The 18451-nt window shown below is 31.9% G+C and overlaps 1 protein-coding gene across 2 annotated transcripts in view; it reads right to left on the bottom strand.

The window, feature by feature from the left end:
- Positions 1-2018: 2018 nt before the first annotated feature.
- The window catches only part of ORC4 (origin recognition complex subunit 4), a 70618-nt gene continuing 54185 nt past the window's right edge, over positions 2019-18451 (bottom strand). For both annotated transcript variants that reach the window (XM_081261077.1, XM_081261078.1), the window contains 8 exons: positions 18063-18111; positions 16517-16668; positions 14674-14847; positions 10071-10157; positions 5845-5953; positions 5003-5098; positions 4850-4917; positions 2019-2455 (listed from right to left, as the gene is read on the bottom strand). In XM_081261077.1, the coding sequence (XP_081117203.1) occupies positions 2267-2455; positions 4850-4917; positions 5003-5098; positions 5845-5953; positions 10071-10157; positions 14674-14847; positions 16517-16668; positions 18063-18111 (924 nt within the window). In that variant the 3' untranslated portion in view covers positions 2019-2266. The remainder of the gene's footprint in view (positions 2456-4849; positions 4918-5002; positions 5099-5844; positions 5954-10070; positions 10158-14673; positions 14848-16516; positions 16669-18062; positions 18112-18451) is intronic.

The following is an 18451-nucleotide window of genomic DNA, read 5'->3' on the forward strand; positions in this document are numbered from 1 at the left end:
GTGGTTTGACAGAAATTGCAGTGCCTTCTAAACCAAATGAAAATGCAAACCATGGTGGGATGTGCATGAATTCTCTTAAAAGACTGAACTTTCCAAAGCATGCTCTTCCAAAAACTGAATCTTCAGGAACCTGATATTATTCTTTTGACACAAATGGCATTACAATAAAAATTTAGATAACATGGGTTTTAATTTCTTACTAACCCAGGCATACATTTGAATCAGGTCTTTGAACAAGGTTTTTTGGTGGACCACTTGGGAAGGAATATAATAAGTTAATATTGCTCTGGAATAAAACTCTTCATTTGCTTTTCAGTCTGATGATTGAGGGAAGTTTTGAGTTTTGTTTTTGCTATAATTCCTCCTAAGAAATAATGTAGGTATCTTTAAGCTATGCTTCTAAGTTTTACATTGTTTTTTAAAAGTTTTTTTAAACTAGAGCTTTTCAGATTTGGTTTTTGTTTCACTTATATAGTTAACCAGTTTATGAAATCAAGTTTCCCCACAAAAATGCCTTTGAGATGTAGCCATATCACTTGTACAATATTTCTGCTAGTCCCCCTGCCATTTGCTTTTAACTGTCATATTTTACTATAATCACTTATTGCCTCTTAGTTTTAAACTCATGTACCTTGTTGTTGATGGATCTTCTATAGTTTTTACACAGCCAGGAAAGCACATGAGGGCTCTCAGCTTTCAAGTGGCATGAAAACCTAATAAAAATTAGGAATGCTCACATCTTTTCATTAGGCTCACTCTTTAAGGTGGACAATACTTTCTTCACATAGTTCAGAAAAATTTTCAAAGGGAAAAATAAAGCTTAAAATTCTTCCCTCTAGTAATAATAGTAATGCTACTGTTTTAAGTATTTTGGCAAATGAGCTAGAAATTCATGGACTACGACACAGAACCAGTATGCATGCCTTAGTCTTAATGAGACATTGCTGAAAAGTAAATGAGAAATCTGAAGATTTAAAGGGCTTAATTTTTTGGGGGGAAGGAAAGTGTATGCAAAAGAATAGGTTGTAACTATTGGAAGTGCTAACTTTTATCCACAAAAAATTATATATTCCACTCTTGAGACTTCCTAAAACCCAGGGGAATTGTTCATTAGAGCATACTTTTAACAACTGGTTAAGGAACCCACTGTAACATGGGCTCTGGTGTCAAATCAACATCTGAGTTGAAATCCAGGAGGGTCTGTTGCTCATTCCCAACCTGTATGATTCTGGACACTGCCACTATTCTGTCACTTTCCTTATCTGTAAATAACAGTACCTAAATCCTATAGAGCTTTTGACAGTTAAATGGTTATACATTGCATAAGGATAGGGAATGTCTTATAAACATTTTCCCATGACATGATATGTAAGCAAATACTTTTTGAACAAAGGAAGTTACTATTACTTCTTGAGTGCTTATTACATTTCATTTTAAACATAAATCTGTGTTAGTTCCTGGATTCTTGAATCTATAAAGCAATCTTTTAACTGACATTCTTACTTTTTGAAATAAATATTCAGCTAATGCTGTCCAACACTGTCCAATATCTGTAAGAATAATTTCCCAGGAATCTCTGACAATACTTGTTCAACAGGCAAATTCTGATCCTCTTTGACAACAGCACATCCAAGAATGTACATCTAAAAAAAATCCTACAAGGGATTCTGATGTAGATGGTCAAAGTACCACATTTTTAGAAGTTGAGAAAAGAAATAGTCAAGTTCCTTGGCCTTTTTCTTCCAAGTGAACCACCCTCTGGCTAACCTTGTCAATTTCCTGAAGTAGAGGACCTGAGGTCTGGATAGAATCCCAAATTTACACATGTACAGAAATTTTAAAAAATATGCAATACCACTACTGGAACCAAAAGGTGATCACATTTATTTATTTATTCACATCAATTCTTTACTGATTTTTAAGATTTGTAAAAATATCAGGCTGCTTGGCAGGAATGAACTCTTCAAATGGACCACACAGACGCTTAACAAGTGTTAAATAACCACCTGATTCAATCCTTAGAGCAGTCACATTTTATTCTTTTGAACTGCTTATAGGACAATCTAAATTGATCCCTGGAATTACAAACGACAAAAATACTCATGATTCAAAGGCAAGACACAGAGCTAAGACATCACACGTTCAACAGTTGTTCATAAATATAAAAATTTTTATAAATATAAAGGAATATAATAACATTTCTTGTTACAAGGACAACAGCTTTTAGTTCTTTGGAGATGTATGCCTGAAATGCTGAAAGCCATGTTCATAACCAGCTTAATGAGGATGTTGCCCACTGCCTAACATCTGTAGGACAGTTGGGGTATTTCTGCAGAGCATTCATAATTTGAGTATTATCCAAAAGCAGTTTCATCAGCTGGTACTCTCTCTGTGAATTTACTGAAGTTCTTTCCATAGGCTTTATTAATTCTAATTGTTGTAAGTGTTCAAATGCCTGAAACATCAAACAAATAGTTGAGGTTGAACAAGGGAAAAAAGTAGCAAAGTTAGCCCAGAAAATAGGGTCATGGAATTGAGTGCCAAAAAAAAAAAAAAAAAAGCCCAACAACAACAAAAGCCCCCAGCACAATAGGAATCAAAGGATTAACAAAAAACAAAGCTTTTATCAACCCCATAAAAACTTCATATTATGTAAAAACAGTGTCAGTGCAGTTATCTGTTCCTAAAGTGTTGAATATAAACAAGGCAAATTTTAACTCAGTCTTTATAACAAGGTCTTGTTCTTCATTCTACATCATAGTTCCTTCTGTACATCTTTTTTGGTGCTAGAGATTGAACACAGGGCCTCATGCATGCTAAGTACCCACTCTATCCTTGAGCTACATCCAGGGCCCTTCCTGTGGCATTTTAATTAACAAGGGTTTCTAGTTTTCTTCTCTATAAAAGTGTAAGAATATGATAAGACTTGATTACCTGGTTACTCAAATTTGCATTTTTTTTTTTTATTCCTGCCATCTGTAAGACTTTGCTGTATAAAAGTTAAGCACAGCTGTAACAAAGATGGAGGGAGGAAATTCCTGTGAGTATACTAAGACTATTTAGGTGATCCTTTAGTTTAGATTCTGCAGAATGGTACAGACATGGACATTCTTTGAAGAGTACCACTGAGACTGTCAAACCTGTCAACAAGTTCTGTTCCATGTTCATCTTCCTGACCCTTTTTTCAAAAAATTTTTTAGTTGTAGTTGGACACAATACCTTTATTTTTTATTTATTTTTATGTGGTGCTGAGGCTCAAACCCAGGGTAGGTGAACACTCTATTGCTGAGCCACAACCCCAGACCCATCTTCCTGACCTTAATAGAGCCCTTCACCGTCTGCTTCTTCTTGCTTCTAATATTCACATATTACTGTCTCTTCTAAACTTGATGTTTTAGATATTAGGGTATTAAAAAATCACTGAATTGGGCTGAGGATGTGGCTTAAGCGGTAGCGCGCTTGCCTGGCATGCGTGCGGCCCAGGTTCGATCCTCAGCACCACATACAAAGATGTTGTGTCCGCAGAAAACTAAAAAATAAAAAAAAATTCTCTCTCTCTCTTAAAAAAAAAAAAAAAAACATTGAATCATGTTGTACTAATCATTAAATACACTGAATTAGGTTCTTGAGCATTATATCCTTACAGTTCATTGTGAAAAAATCGGGAATATACTCTATCATAAAATTCTTCTGATCAAAAGAGAAAAAAAGAGACCTTTTATTTCTGAAAATGAGAACATACTGGATGTTGCAGATGTTGAGACTGAACAAAACTGAAATTTACCATATTTCTATGCAGTAAAATACAACCTTATTTAAAATATAGAACGGAGCTGCTGGATATTATTCATAAGAATTCAAATGCTCAGGTAACATTACTACATTTCACAATTCTCATAACCATGACTATTGGATATGGAGTTAGGAGAAAAAAATTTGGTCTTGCAGCATGCTAAATACTTTTCTTCTTTCAATGAAGAAATGACAAGGCTCTATATTCAATTTTTATTAGACAAAAAAAATGTAGGGGTCCAGTGCTTAAAAAGAAAAAAAAAAATTCATTAAATTTAAATTTGAAACTTGTTTAGACAACCGTTTCTAACAATCTCAAAGTATAAATCTACTTTTTAAAGCTATAACAATGAATTTAAACAAGTTTCTAATGAGTATTTAGTAAACTGCGAACTGCTATAATTATGTGCAGAAACACAAATTCCAAATATGAGACAAAAAAATACTGCATTAAAAGTTTCCTATTTGATTAAAGAGTTTGAAATATTTTTAATATATGGGTTAATTATATTATTAAAGTTAGTTTCACCTTTTATTTCCTGTGGCAACTAGAAAATCCTGGTCCACATCTTTCTAGTGGACATCATGAAATAATGAAGCCTTTGAGTTTTAAACTCATGCCTCACCTACTACCTAAATAAAACTTTGTATATGTGTCCACCAACTAACAGGATTTTGTCCATTAAGTTTCTTAATGGCATTAGTCTGCATTTTTGTCTCCTTATACTGCTGAAATTATAAATCCAACTCAGGTTGGAAAAGGACAGGGTTACTATATTTGATGTGTTTTGATAGACTATAATAAACAGCTCCTCAGTAGAATGCAAATACTAACAACAGACAGCAGAGGGCAGCACAGTCCAACAAACTGTCAAACTGGCTGCCTTCAGAATGACTTGAACGTTCATTTCATTTCTGGATAATTTTTGTCTGAAAAAAATTCCTACAGTAAGTACCTAAAGTTTAAAACTCAAAAGTGAAATCTTGATCTATATAATCAAACTGTATCTAAAAAAGGTAGCTGTCTGCAAGAAAACAACAGTAAACCAAATCTTACCTTCATGACAACAGGTTTCTCAAAATTGTACACAGAATGGGCCTTTCTTTGAACAAACTTCTGAAATTCTGGAGAGAGCGCAAAGACAACATTAATATCTTCAAATAAGCATCAGGGGAAAATCAGAAAGAAACTACCAAAGTCTCATCTCACCATTATAGACCATTTGAAAATTAAAGGGCTCCTCTTCATAGATATCATTTAAATGTTTCATTGCTATTATAAGACAGATTTCTAAAACTGATAGACCTGTAATAGGAAAAGAGAAACATACCAAAAAATGTAGTTCAATGATATATAAGATTGAGACACCTGTCTCCAAAGAGTAAATAAAGTGAAAGATCATGGTTTTGAAGGATGGAGGAGGGAGAGGTCATTTTCTAACTTTAAATGTGTTTCATTCACTATTATCTATGTAAACTTCGCAAATCATTTTACCTGATATATTTTTTATTTGCATTTGCAAAGTAAGAATCTTTCTAAACTTAGAGCTGCCATAAAGAGACGATATATCAAGCACTCACACTAAAACAACAATGAGAAACTATGATTATTATGAGATTTCAAATCACAAAAGGACCTTGAATGAGATTTACTCAGAGAATCCCCAAACTCCTGGAAACTATTCAAAACTGTGTGTGTATCCTTCCCTCCCCCAGAGAGAATGCTCACTGCATTTATAAAAGGGATAATAAACAAATGATTTCAATGATAATAAAGGGTCTTCAACAGCAATTAGTGATTTGAGAACCTCAGTAATACAGTATTATCTGGATTTTCAGTGGACAAGGGAGGCAGAGTCAAGTTTCCTTCACTTTAAACAAAAGTGATAATAACCTTGTAAAGGATTAAGTTAAAGGCTGTCTGGATATTAAAGTATTTATAAATAAAGTGCTGTGAACAATGTTAATGATAATTTTGAAAAATACATACTTAAACACACAAACTTTAAAAAACTATAAAAAACCCAAATGATTATAAAGCACGCTTCTCACCATGCACAATATTTGCTTTAGAATCCATGCTACAAAGCTGGTTTGCCTCCATGAAGTCTGCTGCAGTCAAAAATGGATGTGATACTGTTACTCGACTTAAAGCCAGCATCTAGGGAAATGTGAATCGGACAACCAATTACTTCAGCAGTTTGAGGATATCACTGAACAAGGCTGCTAAATTTGTAGTTTATTCTTATGGGCGAGTAGACATGAATACCTGGGACAAGTATTCTCAAATTTAGCTCTATTAAAATATAGTATTTCAATTAATGACACACAACTTTATAAACAAAAAGCATAACAAATTGCTGCATTCTGCTATCACCTCCCACTTATCATAATGACTTACTCTTCAAAAGAAAACACTTAAAAAGCGGAGTCCAATTCTCATGTACTTTTTGTTTACTTTCCCAAAACCTAACACAAATCCTGAACTAACGATCCCCTTCAAACACCTACTTCTTTTTTCTGTAAATACTTGTTTTTCTTATAAAAGTTTAGATATTTAGGGTTGGCAGATTTAGCAAATAAAAATCAACACACAATACAGTTGGGTATAGTGGCACCTGCCAGTAATCCCAGTGACTCTGGAGGCCGAGGGCAGAAGGATTCCAAGTTTTAAGGCAGCTTGGGTAACACAGACCATTTCTCAAAATAAAACATAAGAAGGATTAAGGATGCAGCTCAGTGCTTGAGCATCCTGTTTAATCTCTAATACTGCAAAAAGAAACAAAGAAAGAAAACTACAACCTAAAGTTAATACTATGTACCATACAATATATCAGACACCTCCATTGTCAGCAGGGTACAAGTATTTTAGTTTAAACAGAGATCAGCAATCCTTGGAGTTCATTCTCCTACTGGGTACAGCCCGGGCCACCAATATCTCCCTCCCTTTCTCTCCCCACCCTCTTTTATATGAAATATTTATTTCATTTTAACAAAGGTCTATACCCAAAGGACTTAAAAACAGCATACTACAGGGACACAGCCACATCAATGTTTATAGCAGCACAATTCACAATAGCTAAACTGTGGAACCAACCTAGATGCCCTTCAAAAGATGAGTGGATTAAAAAAATGTGGCATATATGCACAATGGAATATTACTCAGCAATAAAAGAGAATAAAAGCATGGCATTTGCAGGTAAATGGATGGCATCAGAGAAGATAATGCTAAGTGAAATTAGCCAATCCCAGAAAACCAAATGCTGAATGTTTTCTCTGATATAAGGAGAATGATTCATAGTGGGGTAGGGAGGGGGAGTATGGGAGGAATAGATGAACTCTAGATAGGGCAGAGGGATGGGAAAGGAAGGGAGGGGCCATGGGGTTAGAAATGATGGTGGAATGTAATGGACATTATTATCCAAAGTACATGTATGAAGACACAATTGGTGTGAATACATTTTGTATACAACTAGAGATATGAAAAATTGTGCTCTCTATATAATAAAAATTGTAATGCATTCTGTTGTCATATATAATTAAAAAATAAATAAAAAATTTAAAAAATCACATTCAAAAAAATAAAAAACAATACCATTACTTGCTTATTTTTATGTGGTGCTAAGGATTGAACCCACTGCCTTATATGTGCTAGGCAAGCACTCTACCCCTGAAATATGTTCTTAATATACAAAGAGACAACAGAGAATAACGTAATACCTAAGACTACCCTGCCTCCTCCTGATTGGACTCTCTACTCTTCACCACATAAAGTAACCATGCATATCTTTATATTCATATTCTATGTATATGTATTCCCTAGACAAGAGTAATTTTCAAATTTTATGTAAATACTATGTAGTCTCACAACTCATTTTTCAATGAACATTTAATTTATCCATGTCCAGGTGTTAATTCTAATCATTTTTCTGTGTATTCCATTGTATATACCCACAATTATTCATTTTCTATTGACGAAACTCACCAGATTGGCAAAAAAAAAAAGTAAGTTTACTTGTAGCCTTTACCTGCATTTCCCTGGTTACTGGAGACATAAATCCATAATACAAAAAGAGCTTGCAGAGTTAAGACAGAGATAATCACTAAAAGGATGATCTAAGCATATCAGAAGCACCTCACTATTAATTACTATGAATGAAAAAGAGACAACAAGAAACTTGCAGAACAATGGTTGTTCATGTTGACAATATTGAGGCAGAAATCAATCTATATCTAATACCTACCTATCTACATGCCACACATTTCTTCATAATAGGCCTATTGCTAAAAATGACAGGGGGATAGAACAATGAGAGGGAAAGTTTATAGGAAAAAAGAGAAGTTTTATGAATAAAAACAGAAATGAGAAAAGAGAAATGATAAATAAACATGGCAGAACCATATAATAAAAAGCTTGTAGCCAGAGAGCCTTGGGTTAAGTTCTGGCTTTGCCATCTACTAGCTGTGGGCAAGTTATTTAAACTCTAGGAACCTCAATTTCTTTAAAGACAAAAATAAACACCTAAGTATAAAAAAAGTAAGATTATAATAAAATTTAGAAATAATGTAGGAAAAGAAACAGTATTACTTGGTAGATGTGCTAACCAATAAATGATGGTTGCTATTATTATTACTATTCTACTACTATTAAAAGTGACCAAGAAAATAATTTTCTCCTTAAAAGATATCTGCCACAGACAATTTTCTAAATAGCAGAGTAATAACAAATACTCTTAGTGAAAGAAGTTCTTTAACTTTCAGGACAATTAAGTATTTGTGCACTGATGTTAAGACACAATACATCTTAGTGAAAGACCATGACCAAATGGAACTTATTCCAGGCATGCAAACTGGCTCAACATAAAACAAACAAACAAACAAAAACAAAAACAAAACCACCCCAAAACAAAAAATAAAAAACAACACAATCGAATGTATCAACAGCTAAAGAGAAACTGCATGATCATTCATTATCACCCAATCTAGCATTTGACAAAAATCCAAGACCCAGTCATAATAAATTCTTAGCATAATTAATTTAGAATAATTAATTTGATAATGAGCATGTACTAAAAAACTATAGATAACATCACATGACTGGGAATATGGAAGGATGTCTAGTCTTAACACTCTTACTCAACATAGTGGTAGGAGTTCTAACAACAGCAATATGGCAAGAAAAGAAAAACCACACGGATTAAATAGGAAAATAAAACTGAATCTATTTATGGAAAGCTATTGTCTGCATAGGAAATCCCAAGGTATCATTTTTTAAAAACTCCTAAAATAAGCTAGGCTTAGCAGGACCACATTGATATGTGTGTACATTTTTGTACACTAATGGTAAACACACATGCTAAAACCAAAATTTAAATCCATCATTTACAACTGCTCCAAAGAAAAGAACATACTTAGGCATTAAATGCTTTAAATATGTATAGGATTTGTTTTGTGCAATTAGAAAATGCTGATTTGAGTAATAAAAAAATACAATAAAATAAAAACCACATTCAGGGACTAGAACACTATAGTAAAAATGTCAATTGTCCAAAAATTTATAGATTTAACCACGCCCCATCTAAACTTAAATCACAATTCTCATACACTGCTGGTAGAATGTGAACTAAACAGCCTTTATGAAAACCAGTATGGAGGTACTTCACATCATTAAAAATACTATATGATCTAGCAATTCCACTACTAGGTATATGTTCAAAGGAAATGAACTCAGCATGGGACATCTGAATTTCTATCAATATTTCAGCATGTTCACAATAGCCAAGAAATGCAAACAGCCTAAAAGTGTCCACCAATTGTTGAATGTATACAGAAAATGTGTTGAATGCATACCTACACGTAGGGGAGATTATAATCAGTCATAACCGGAACTGGAGATGACTAGGTTAAATGAAATAAGACAGGAAGAATCTTACTCCTTTGGAATGTAATACAGTCGATCTTACAGAAGTGTAGAGTAAAATGGTGGTTACCACAGACAATGAAAAGAAGGGGGAGGTAAAGAGGGAAAAAAGTTGTTTTTGGATACTAAGTTACAGTTAAATAAAAGCAAAAAGCTCTGGTGTGCCACTGCACTGTAGAGTGACTACAGATAACAATGGTCTGTACTTTCAAAAAGCTGGAAGGTGGATTTTGAAAGTTTTTATCAAAATGATAACTGAGGAGATTAACGAGGATTGTAACATGACACAATTTATATACATGTCAAAACATTACAAGATAACTTATATATCAGTTAAAACAATAAAAAGCCCACAAACCAGTAGTGTATGTAAGGACCGCAGGTTTTTGCTGATATTAAAATGCTTTTGTAGAACTTCTCTCACACTTGTATCTTCTGAAAGACACTACAGAAAAAAATATTAAAATTAAGTAATGATGCAGTCTTAAATCTAATATAATCATTTGCCTCATTTACTTATGTAACTTAGTACAATCTAAATCAAACTTCAATCCTGATATTCTTCCTCCTAGAAGTCAATATACAAAAGAAGAAAACAATCCTTCCTTTCCCCCACCCCCAAATTCTAATCTAATAAGGGGAACTATACTAGTCATACTAGAGAATAACAGTTATTGTATTTGGGAAAACAAGGAAAAGTATTATAAGGATGCTTAAGTCAACACACAAGAACATAGAGAAAAGAGAAGTTCAGGGATAGCATTAGTAATAGAGAAAGATTATTATTTGTAAACGGATAGTATGGAAAGACAAAGGAAGAAAATCTAATTAGAAGCAACTGCTCATACCTGAGGTACAGATGGTGTGAAGAAAAGAGAGAATTGGGACATTGCCAGAAGAATATAAGATGGAGAATCAACTGATGAGAAGGAAAGGGTTGAAGGAGCTAAGAAAAAAAATCAAAGATGAACTATCGGGGACAGAAATGTCTGTGAATATAGTGGAATGTACTCAACTTAAGTAGCAGATGGAAAAGAGAACACAAAAGTAAGATAGATTCTAAGAAGTGGAAGAGAATCCAGAAAAACAGTGATCTGGAAAGAAAACTTTAAGATAGTGTCCTTTGACAAGGCACTTAAAAGGAGCCAAGCAACTTCAGTAAAGTAGAATTTAGTGGAAGGTGTGGAAGAGTTGGCAATGAAGAAAAAAGGGGATGAAAAGAGAGCAGCCTCAGAATTGGAAAAGCCAAGAGGGTGTAGGGAAGACAGGCAGAATTTTTCAAAAAACCATCAGCATGGAATAAGGATTCTTCTTCCTTATATTAAAAAAAAAAAAAAAAAAAAAAAAAAAAGAAGTCCAGAAAATTTGGCATTACTATTGTTTGTTGGAGTTTCTTTTTTTCCTTAAATGTTTTTAGTTGTAGTTGGACACAATACCTTTATTTTACTTATTTATTTTTATGTGGTGCTGAGGATCAAAACCAGCGCTTTGCATGTGCTAGGTGAAGGATCTACCACTGAGCCACAACCAAGCCCCTGTTTGAATTTCCTGCCTTTAGTGAAGGGATTATGGTAGTTAAAGGTCCCACTCTCTCAGTTGTTTTTAATTTTGTTTTTAATTTTTAATGGGGTTCTTTTTCTTAATACATACCTCCTTTTTCCATACACAAGACCAAATATCTTTTGAAAGTATATAAGGATAAATACACACACACACACACACACACACACACACACACACTTATATGTTCATCATTGTATATATAATGTTAGAAATTTAAGAAATATGTGCTAATTAGAATAGGCAAAGTATAGTCTTGGCTTCTAGAATTTTTGACTATCAAATCTCTTGTAAAGTTTATGTGGTACAATCAGAGCACTTAGAAAAAATCATCTGGGACAAACATAATTGATGAAAGAAAACTTTCTCTGTAAAAATTCAATTAAAAAAACAAAAACAAAAAACACCTTCACCTTTTTTTGAAATGCTTTTTTTCCAAAGGGTTAATCTGTACTTTGCCTCTTTAATTTTAGTGCTCTTATTCAAAACTTTCTTGTTTTGGAAAGCTATCATCTTTTTCTTTCCATAATTACTTATTCCGTTTTTAAAAGAAGTTTACATCATCTATATGTGAGCCAGTACAAGGAAAAAAAAAAAAAGCCTAGCTTCTCATATTTTAATTTTTAAATTGCATCTTGATTCAAACAATATAAAGTATTTGAAAATAACGCTATTAACAACCACTTGAATGTAGCTATGGCATTTTGGGGAATTTTCCTTGAGAATAGTTATAATTCTATTAAATTCTCTTTCCTAGGAATTTCTCTTACACTGCCATGCTGAGATGGAGTCTACTCTATTGACTTATTGATTCATTTGAAGTAGGGATACAACAAACTTTTAAATTAAGCAGGATACCTAGGTTCAATTTCACACTGAAAATATTTATTATTTAAGAAATATATATATTTCTTTTAATCTAACCTTGCAATTTAAAAAACTACTGGACAGAGAGGAAAGTACCCTGTAGCCTTCCTTACCCCACAACCCTGATGGGACTCAAGCTATGGTGCTGAGAGATTTTTTTCAAGGGAAATTTATTAGTATATCAAAGGAAAGTGGCACAAGAGGATTGATGCATGCATGTATCCCTAAGTTTTGGGGATACAGGGTCTGCAAAAAAGGAATAAAAAAACCAGGATTGAGTCATCCTACTATCACATGGTTACTATTTTCAGACTTTCAGAGTTGGGCTTCACTAGTAATCCCCATCATCTTCCTTGTTTATATTCAGACTTCACTTTATCCAGGAAACCGTGTTAAGGACATCCCACAGACAACCAAAATATGAGGATGCTTAGGTTCATCAGATAAAATGGTATAATACTTGTACATATTATAGGAATATGTCTGCTTATATAAGTAGACTTACATATAAGGAATATAAGCAGACTCCATTTCAGCATTGCAGTGTAAAAGAAATTCCTAGGAATGTACATAGGTAATTCCTGTATACTTTAAATCCTCTCTAGATTACTTATAGTATATAATACTATGTAAATATTTGTCATACTTCATTGTTTAGGTGAGAAAAATAAGAAATAAAGTTCTGTACATGTTCAGTACAGGTGTAGTTCCCCAACTGCAAACTTATCTGAGGACTCAGAAACCATAGACATAGGTCAGACTATAATCACTTTGAGACACTCAGAATGCAAATAATAAGGCAAGACAGAAAGATGGATGAGGAAACAGTGCAGCCTGGCTACGTGATCACCACAGGAAAACTTGGGAGACCACATACACATATTTAAATAGTATGAAAGAGTTTTCTTCTGAAAAACATACTGTTGGAATAAGGCATACAATTCAGAAGCTGTAGAAAATGAAAGTCTGTGAGGCACTGAGAAATGGCTCTAAAGGCTAGAGATTCAAATGTTGGATTTATTCCAGACCAAGAAACAATGTGGGAGTACCTATAATAAAGGTTCCTATAGAGCTGAATCCTACAATTAGAAATAGTATCAACATTGCTGACCTAACTTAATGAAATAGATAATCTGAGTCCCAGGCAAGATTAAACTGGAAGGGAAAGAGGACCCACCTAATTATATCAAGACACAATATTTGAATTTGAAGAATAAAATCAGCTATTTTATATACAATTATGTATAGCTGTATCAGGAAAAAGAGTGAGAAATTATGAGAACAAAGTTAAAACAAGTAAAATAAGGTTTGACCTTTTTAATAAGGTCTACAATGTTATAAATACATTGTAGTAAAAGAATAGACATGGATACAAGGGAAATTTCCACTTTTTACCATATATTCTACATGGATTAGATTTTGTTAGTGAATTTTTATGATTAAAAAAAAAACCTGTGTCAAAATTAACAGTGCTTATGTAAGCAGAGCATACTTCATAATAAAGACAAAAATCATTTTAAGAGAAAATAAAAGCAAAATTATTAATTGTGGCACCGATATTTAAGATTTTACTGAAAAAATATATCTAAAATCATTGCTTTAACATGAAACAATTTTTCAGAGCTAAAAAATACAGAAAAGTATAATTCCATGCAGAAAATTAGTTGTCATTATTCAGTTGAATTGATTATTACAGATCAGTTTTTCCCAATTCCTTTAGAACCAAAGATTCTAATATTTTCCACTCTTACTGGATCTATACTTTGCTAAGATTGTGTCATGAAGGAATTATTACAAATAACATTTTTTAATGGTTTCAAACAGAGTCATTTAACTGATTACCTTCTCTTCTAGTAATTGAAACTTCTTGTCAACATAAAATTAAACTGATGATAGTATTAAGATGATACAACAATGGTTTAAATAAACGAGGCTATTCAGCTTAAGCACAGGTAAATTTAGAGTTTATAAGGTTCAACAAGTTGTTAAAACAACACCTGGATCTTATATCTAAGATACTCAAGGCTCCAAAGAATCTAGAATGAATATTACCAGTGTAGAAGAAAGGTGACTCAGCTTAGATTGGTTCTTAATAAATAATGCAATGAGACAAAAATTGAAGTTGTATATGAAAATTTGAAATAAAAACATTAGCATAGAATAGGAATGAACATAAACATAGTGTTTTGCTACAGTTGTAAATATGGAAACTAAATTTTTAATTATGTAAATTCACTAATAAAATTGTTTAAAAGGTACACCAGATACAGATAAAATAAAAACTTCAAAGTTAATTTGAAACTACTGACATTAAGTGCTAATGCTCATATGTGTAATTCTTTTGCAAAACAGAATGATATTTCAAATGCTTTTCATGAGAAAAAAAGAATTCAAAAGAATGTATTCTTCCAGTCATCACAACAGCATTAGAAGCTCTGTGTTAATTTATAAATTCTTTAAATTTGTAATTTTAATTGCTTTAAATCATATACCAAGACAAACAAATTATTTTAACACCACTGCTTTCAAGTTACCTGAACATTCTCATTCCACTTCTCAGCAAAATGCTTATCTGAAATTTCTTCAGGTAGTAATAACTCTTCTTTAAATATTTTTACATACTGTGGAAACCCAAATGAATTCATTAAGTGTATCTGCCGGTGAGAAAACCTTGACTTCACTCTTTTTTCTAGGAGTTCCAAAATGTCCTTAAAAACAAACAGAAATCTCTGTAAGATGCATGTTTATGCAAACATTACACCAATGTTAGAGGTACAAGTATATTATAATCTATACTTTAGCGATGCTTATTCTATATATTTATTTATATATAAATAAATAAAATTAAGCATTTGAAAAAATTTAATGGAAAATAAATAATTCCCTTGTAAGCATCAGTAGGCTTGATGATACTGTGCCTTTTTCCTATGGTAATCCTAACAAAACGATTCAGTCTGAAAACTGCTGGACAATGTAACTACAGCCAGCTCTAGTGGTCCAGTTCTCAAAAGAGCTTGATTTTCATGGGGAGGAGAGCAGATGCTTTAGAATCAATAAAAATTTATCAAATGTTTACTTGGTATATGTCTCTGTGTGGGGAATTTTGTACGAATTGTTAAAGCAGAGAAGATTGGTTCTGATTATACTATTCTCTTCTACATAAAATCTTGAAATATTGTATAACATTTTTAAAAAGGTGTAATGAGGTCCATAACTATAAAATTATAAATCTAGACAGATGATTCTCATAACATCCAAGTTAATAAATCATGATACAAAGGAAATAATTTAAATGATCAAAATGAGATTATGGATAGTATATGAAGGAGGACAGAAAAGATTAATAGCTTGAACTAGGAGGAAGAAAAGAGAACAAAATATCTGGAATTTATAATAAGAATATTTTTATAATAAGATTTTATAATAAGAATTAAAAGAGAAGGAGGTTATATTCAGAAACAAGGGAATTCTACATTTTATTTTCTATAAATCTATGAAGGAGGAGTTCTAAGTCATTCATATAGGCAGGTACTGAAAGTAACTATGAAAGAATTAAGAGTCTACATTGGGAAGGAAAAAAGTTTCTCTCTTCTAAAAAAGAAAATGACTTATAGGAAAGGAAAATAAATATATGAGTCTGACATAAAACTTCTAGAAATGGAGGGGGAAGGCTTGGAAAAAACTGGATATATAAGATGATTTTTAAAAACACATTTTATCTGAATTTAATAAGAAACTTCATACTATCAGAGTGTAAGGAGATAAATACCAAAAGATCTGTGCAGCTCTCCAAAGGTACAAAAGGGTTAACACGTATATAGCTTTCACAAAGTAAAGTGACACACATACCAAGACTATGCTTAAAACCATTCTAAAGCCCCCAAGGAACAAAGAAGCCACTTTACTATTAACTGTTTGATAGAAAGAACCTCTTTAATTCTGGGGATGTATACTTAGAAAATTGCAATAGTATAATGCTCATTTGATTTCAAGCATTTTATTTTCTTTTTAAAAATATTTTATTTAGTTATAGATGGACACAATATCTTTATTTTCAAAATACATGGTAGAAACTTAATGATTTTTATTAAACAGAGATTAGATTATTTAACTGTCTCTTTACTTGCTAAGTGTAGAAATTATACTTATTAGTATTTTTTCTCTTTCAATAATTTCAGTGAAGGGACTAATATATTAGTTTATAGGCAAGTGTAGTAATTGTTTTCTAGTATTCCTCAATTTGTAAAAAGCTGGATCTATATACATATTGGTGAAAAAAAGTTTTTTTTTATGCCTAATTTAATGACTTACTGTACCAGCAATTTAGCTTGAATTTTCTAAATATTATAATTATTTTTTTAAAATAGAAAGACTTACCAATCTACATGTAAGGCCAATAACTGCTACTGGAGTCTGTGCAGACTGAGAAATGTCAAAAAGATTATAGAGGAGTGTTTGGTTCTTATGATGAGCAAAAAGATCAAATTCATCTAATATGAAGATCACCGGGCAACTGCTAGTTCGGTCACCTAAAATAGAGAGCTTTTATATTAACAACATTTCTTAAATTTCCAAACTATTTACTACATTTCTATTATTGAAACTCATTCAACAAACACTGATAACCTACAATGGGTAGGGCACTTAACAGTGCATGGATACTCACTGAATATGAAAAAATTATTCACAGACAAAGATATCCCCTATTGCTTTCAAATTGTTATTAGACTAGCAGATTGATAAAAAATTAAGAAAATCTTTTAAATAATCATTTAACTGAAGGCTGCAGATTTTAAATCATATAAATGTAATACTTCTTTAATAATTATAAAGTTAACAAAGATTTTTCAATACTCATATAGAATCAAAACACTTTGGGATTAATGTCCACAATGAGGGAAAGTTCAAAATAGACCTCTACAATGATATAGAAATTTAATACCTGATAAACTATGGTACTAAATATCAATGAGGAAAACGATTTATTCAAAGATCCTTATTTTACAATGCATACAGAAATAAATTCCAACAAAATATTAATGATAATTATATTAAATGCAAACACTGATGTTTTCATAATCTGAAGGAGAGAAAAAATCTACATAAACGTAACTATGCAAAAAATTTAATACTTTTGTTAAACTAAAAGGTACAAACCAAATTTAAGGGAAGAGGGTAGGGAGCACATGAATTTCCACAGGTAAATATGAAATAACCACCACGAAAATAAGGTAAAGAACCAACAGGAAATACATAAATCAGGAAATTATCAGTTGTCAGTAAAAATATGAAATGAAGAGCCTCACCACTAACAGAATAATACAAATCAAAGAAATAAATTATGTTGATGATCAAGAGAATTTTTTTATTATATAGGCAAACATGAAAATTGTTTCTAGTATATAGGCAAAAACCAAAAATTGTTTACAAATAAAATTAGAGAGTAATAGTTTGCTAATGTTACTTCTTTTAAATTTGATGCCTTATAACCCAGAATTCTATTCATTAAAATTTATCCAAGAGAACATATAATCAAATAAGCATGTCTTGCTAACTGTAAAAAAATCAGAAACAAAAAGTTTTTAATTGGTGACTAATAAATTATAGCACCTTTAAAAAACAACATGGGAATCATAAAAATTATGCAGATAAAAATTTATAGATTATAAAACAATAAGGAAAATGATTTTATTTTTGGAATAAAGTTAAATTTATCTATGTAAATATACAAAGAATATGTGGCAGGTGAATAAAAATAAAAAAAACAATTATTGAGATAATCACTATTATAGTTGTAGGATTACAGTGATTTTTTTTTTTCTATTTCCACTTCTGTGTTTTCTGTTTGGTATTACCTTCATAATTAAGAGTAAAATAAAAGTTAAAAAGAATCTTTTCATGTTGTTGTATGAAAAGTATTTACCTTTTTTTAAAGCTTCCAGAAGGAATGAAAGGTTTTCAGCAAAGCTTCCCTGAAAAACAAAAAAAGAAAACAAGTAGTAAAATAATAAGAGGTTGATCCTTAGACTTACACAGAAACTACACATCTTTCTTTTCTAGTAAATTAAGAGTCACTGCCCAGACGTTCAGCCAAGGGTCAATATATTAACTATTTAAAACTTAATAGAAAAGTAAAGATGATAAAGCAATGAAAATGGCAAAACTATGTAGTGTTTTAAATTTTATATGTTCTAAAATCTGTAAAAAATTTATAGATTTGCTATAATCTAAACACAATGGGAAACCCATTTGTTCAAATACATGGTGCTCCTAAAAGTCTCTAAATGGCATTGCCAAAGAAATGAGTATGAA

The sequence above is a fragment of the Spermophilus citellus genome (assembly GCF_964194105.1).
Source record: "Spermophilus citellus genome assembly, chromosome: 11".
Taxonomy (NCBI): Eukaryota; Metazoa; Chordata; class Mammalia; order Rodentia; family Sciuridae; genus Spermophilus; species Spermophilus citellus.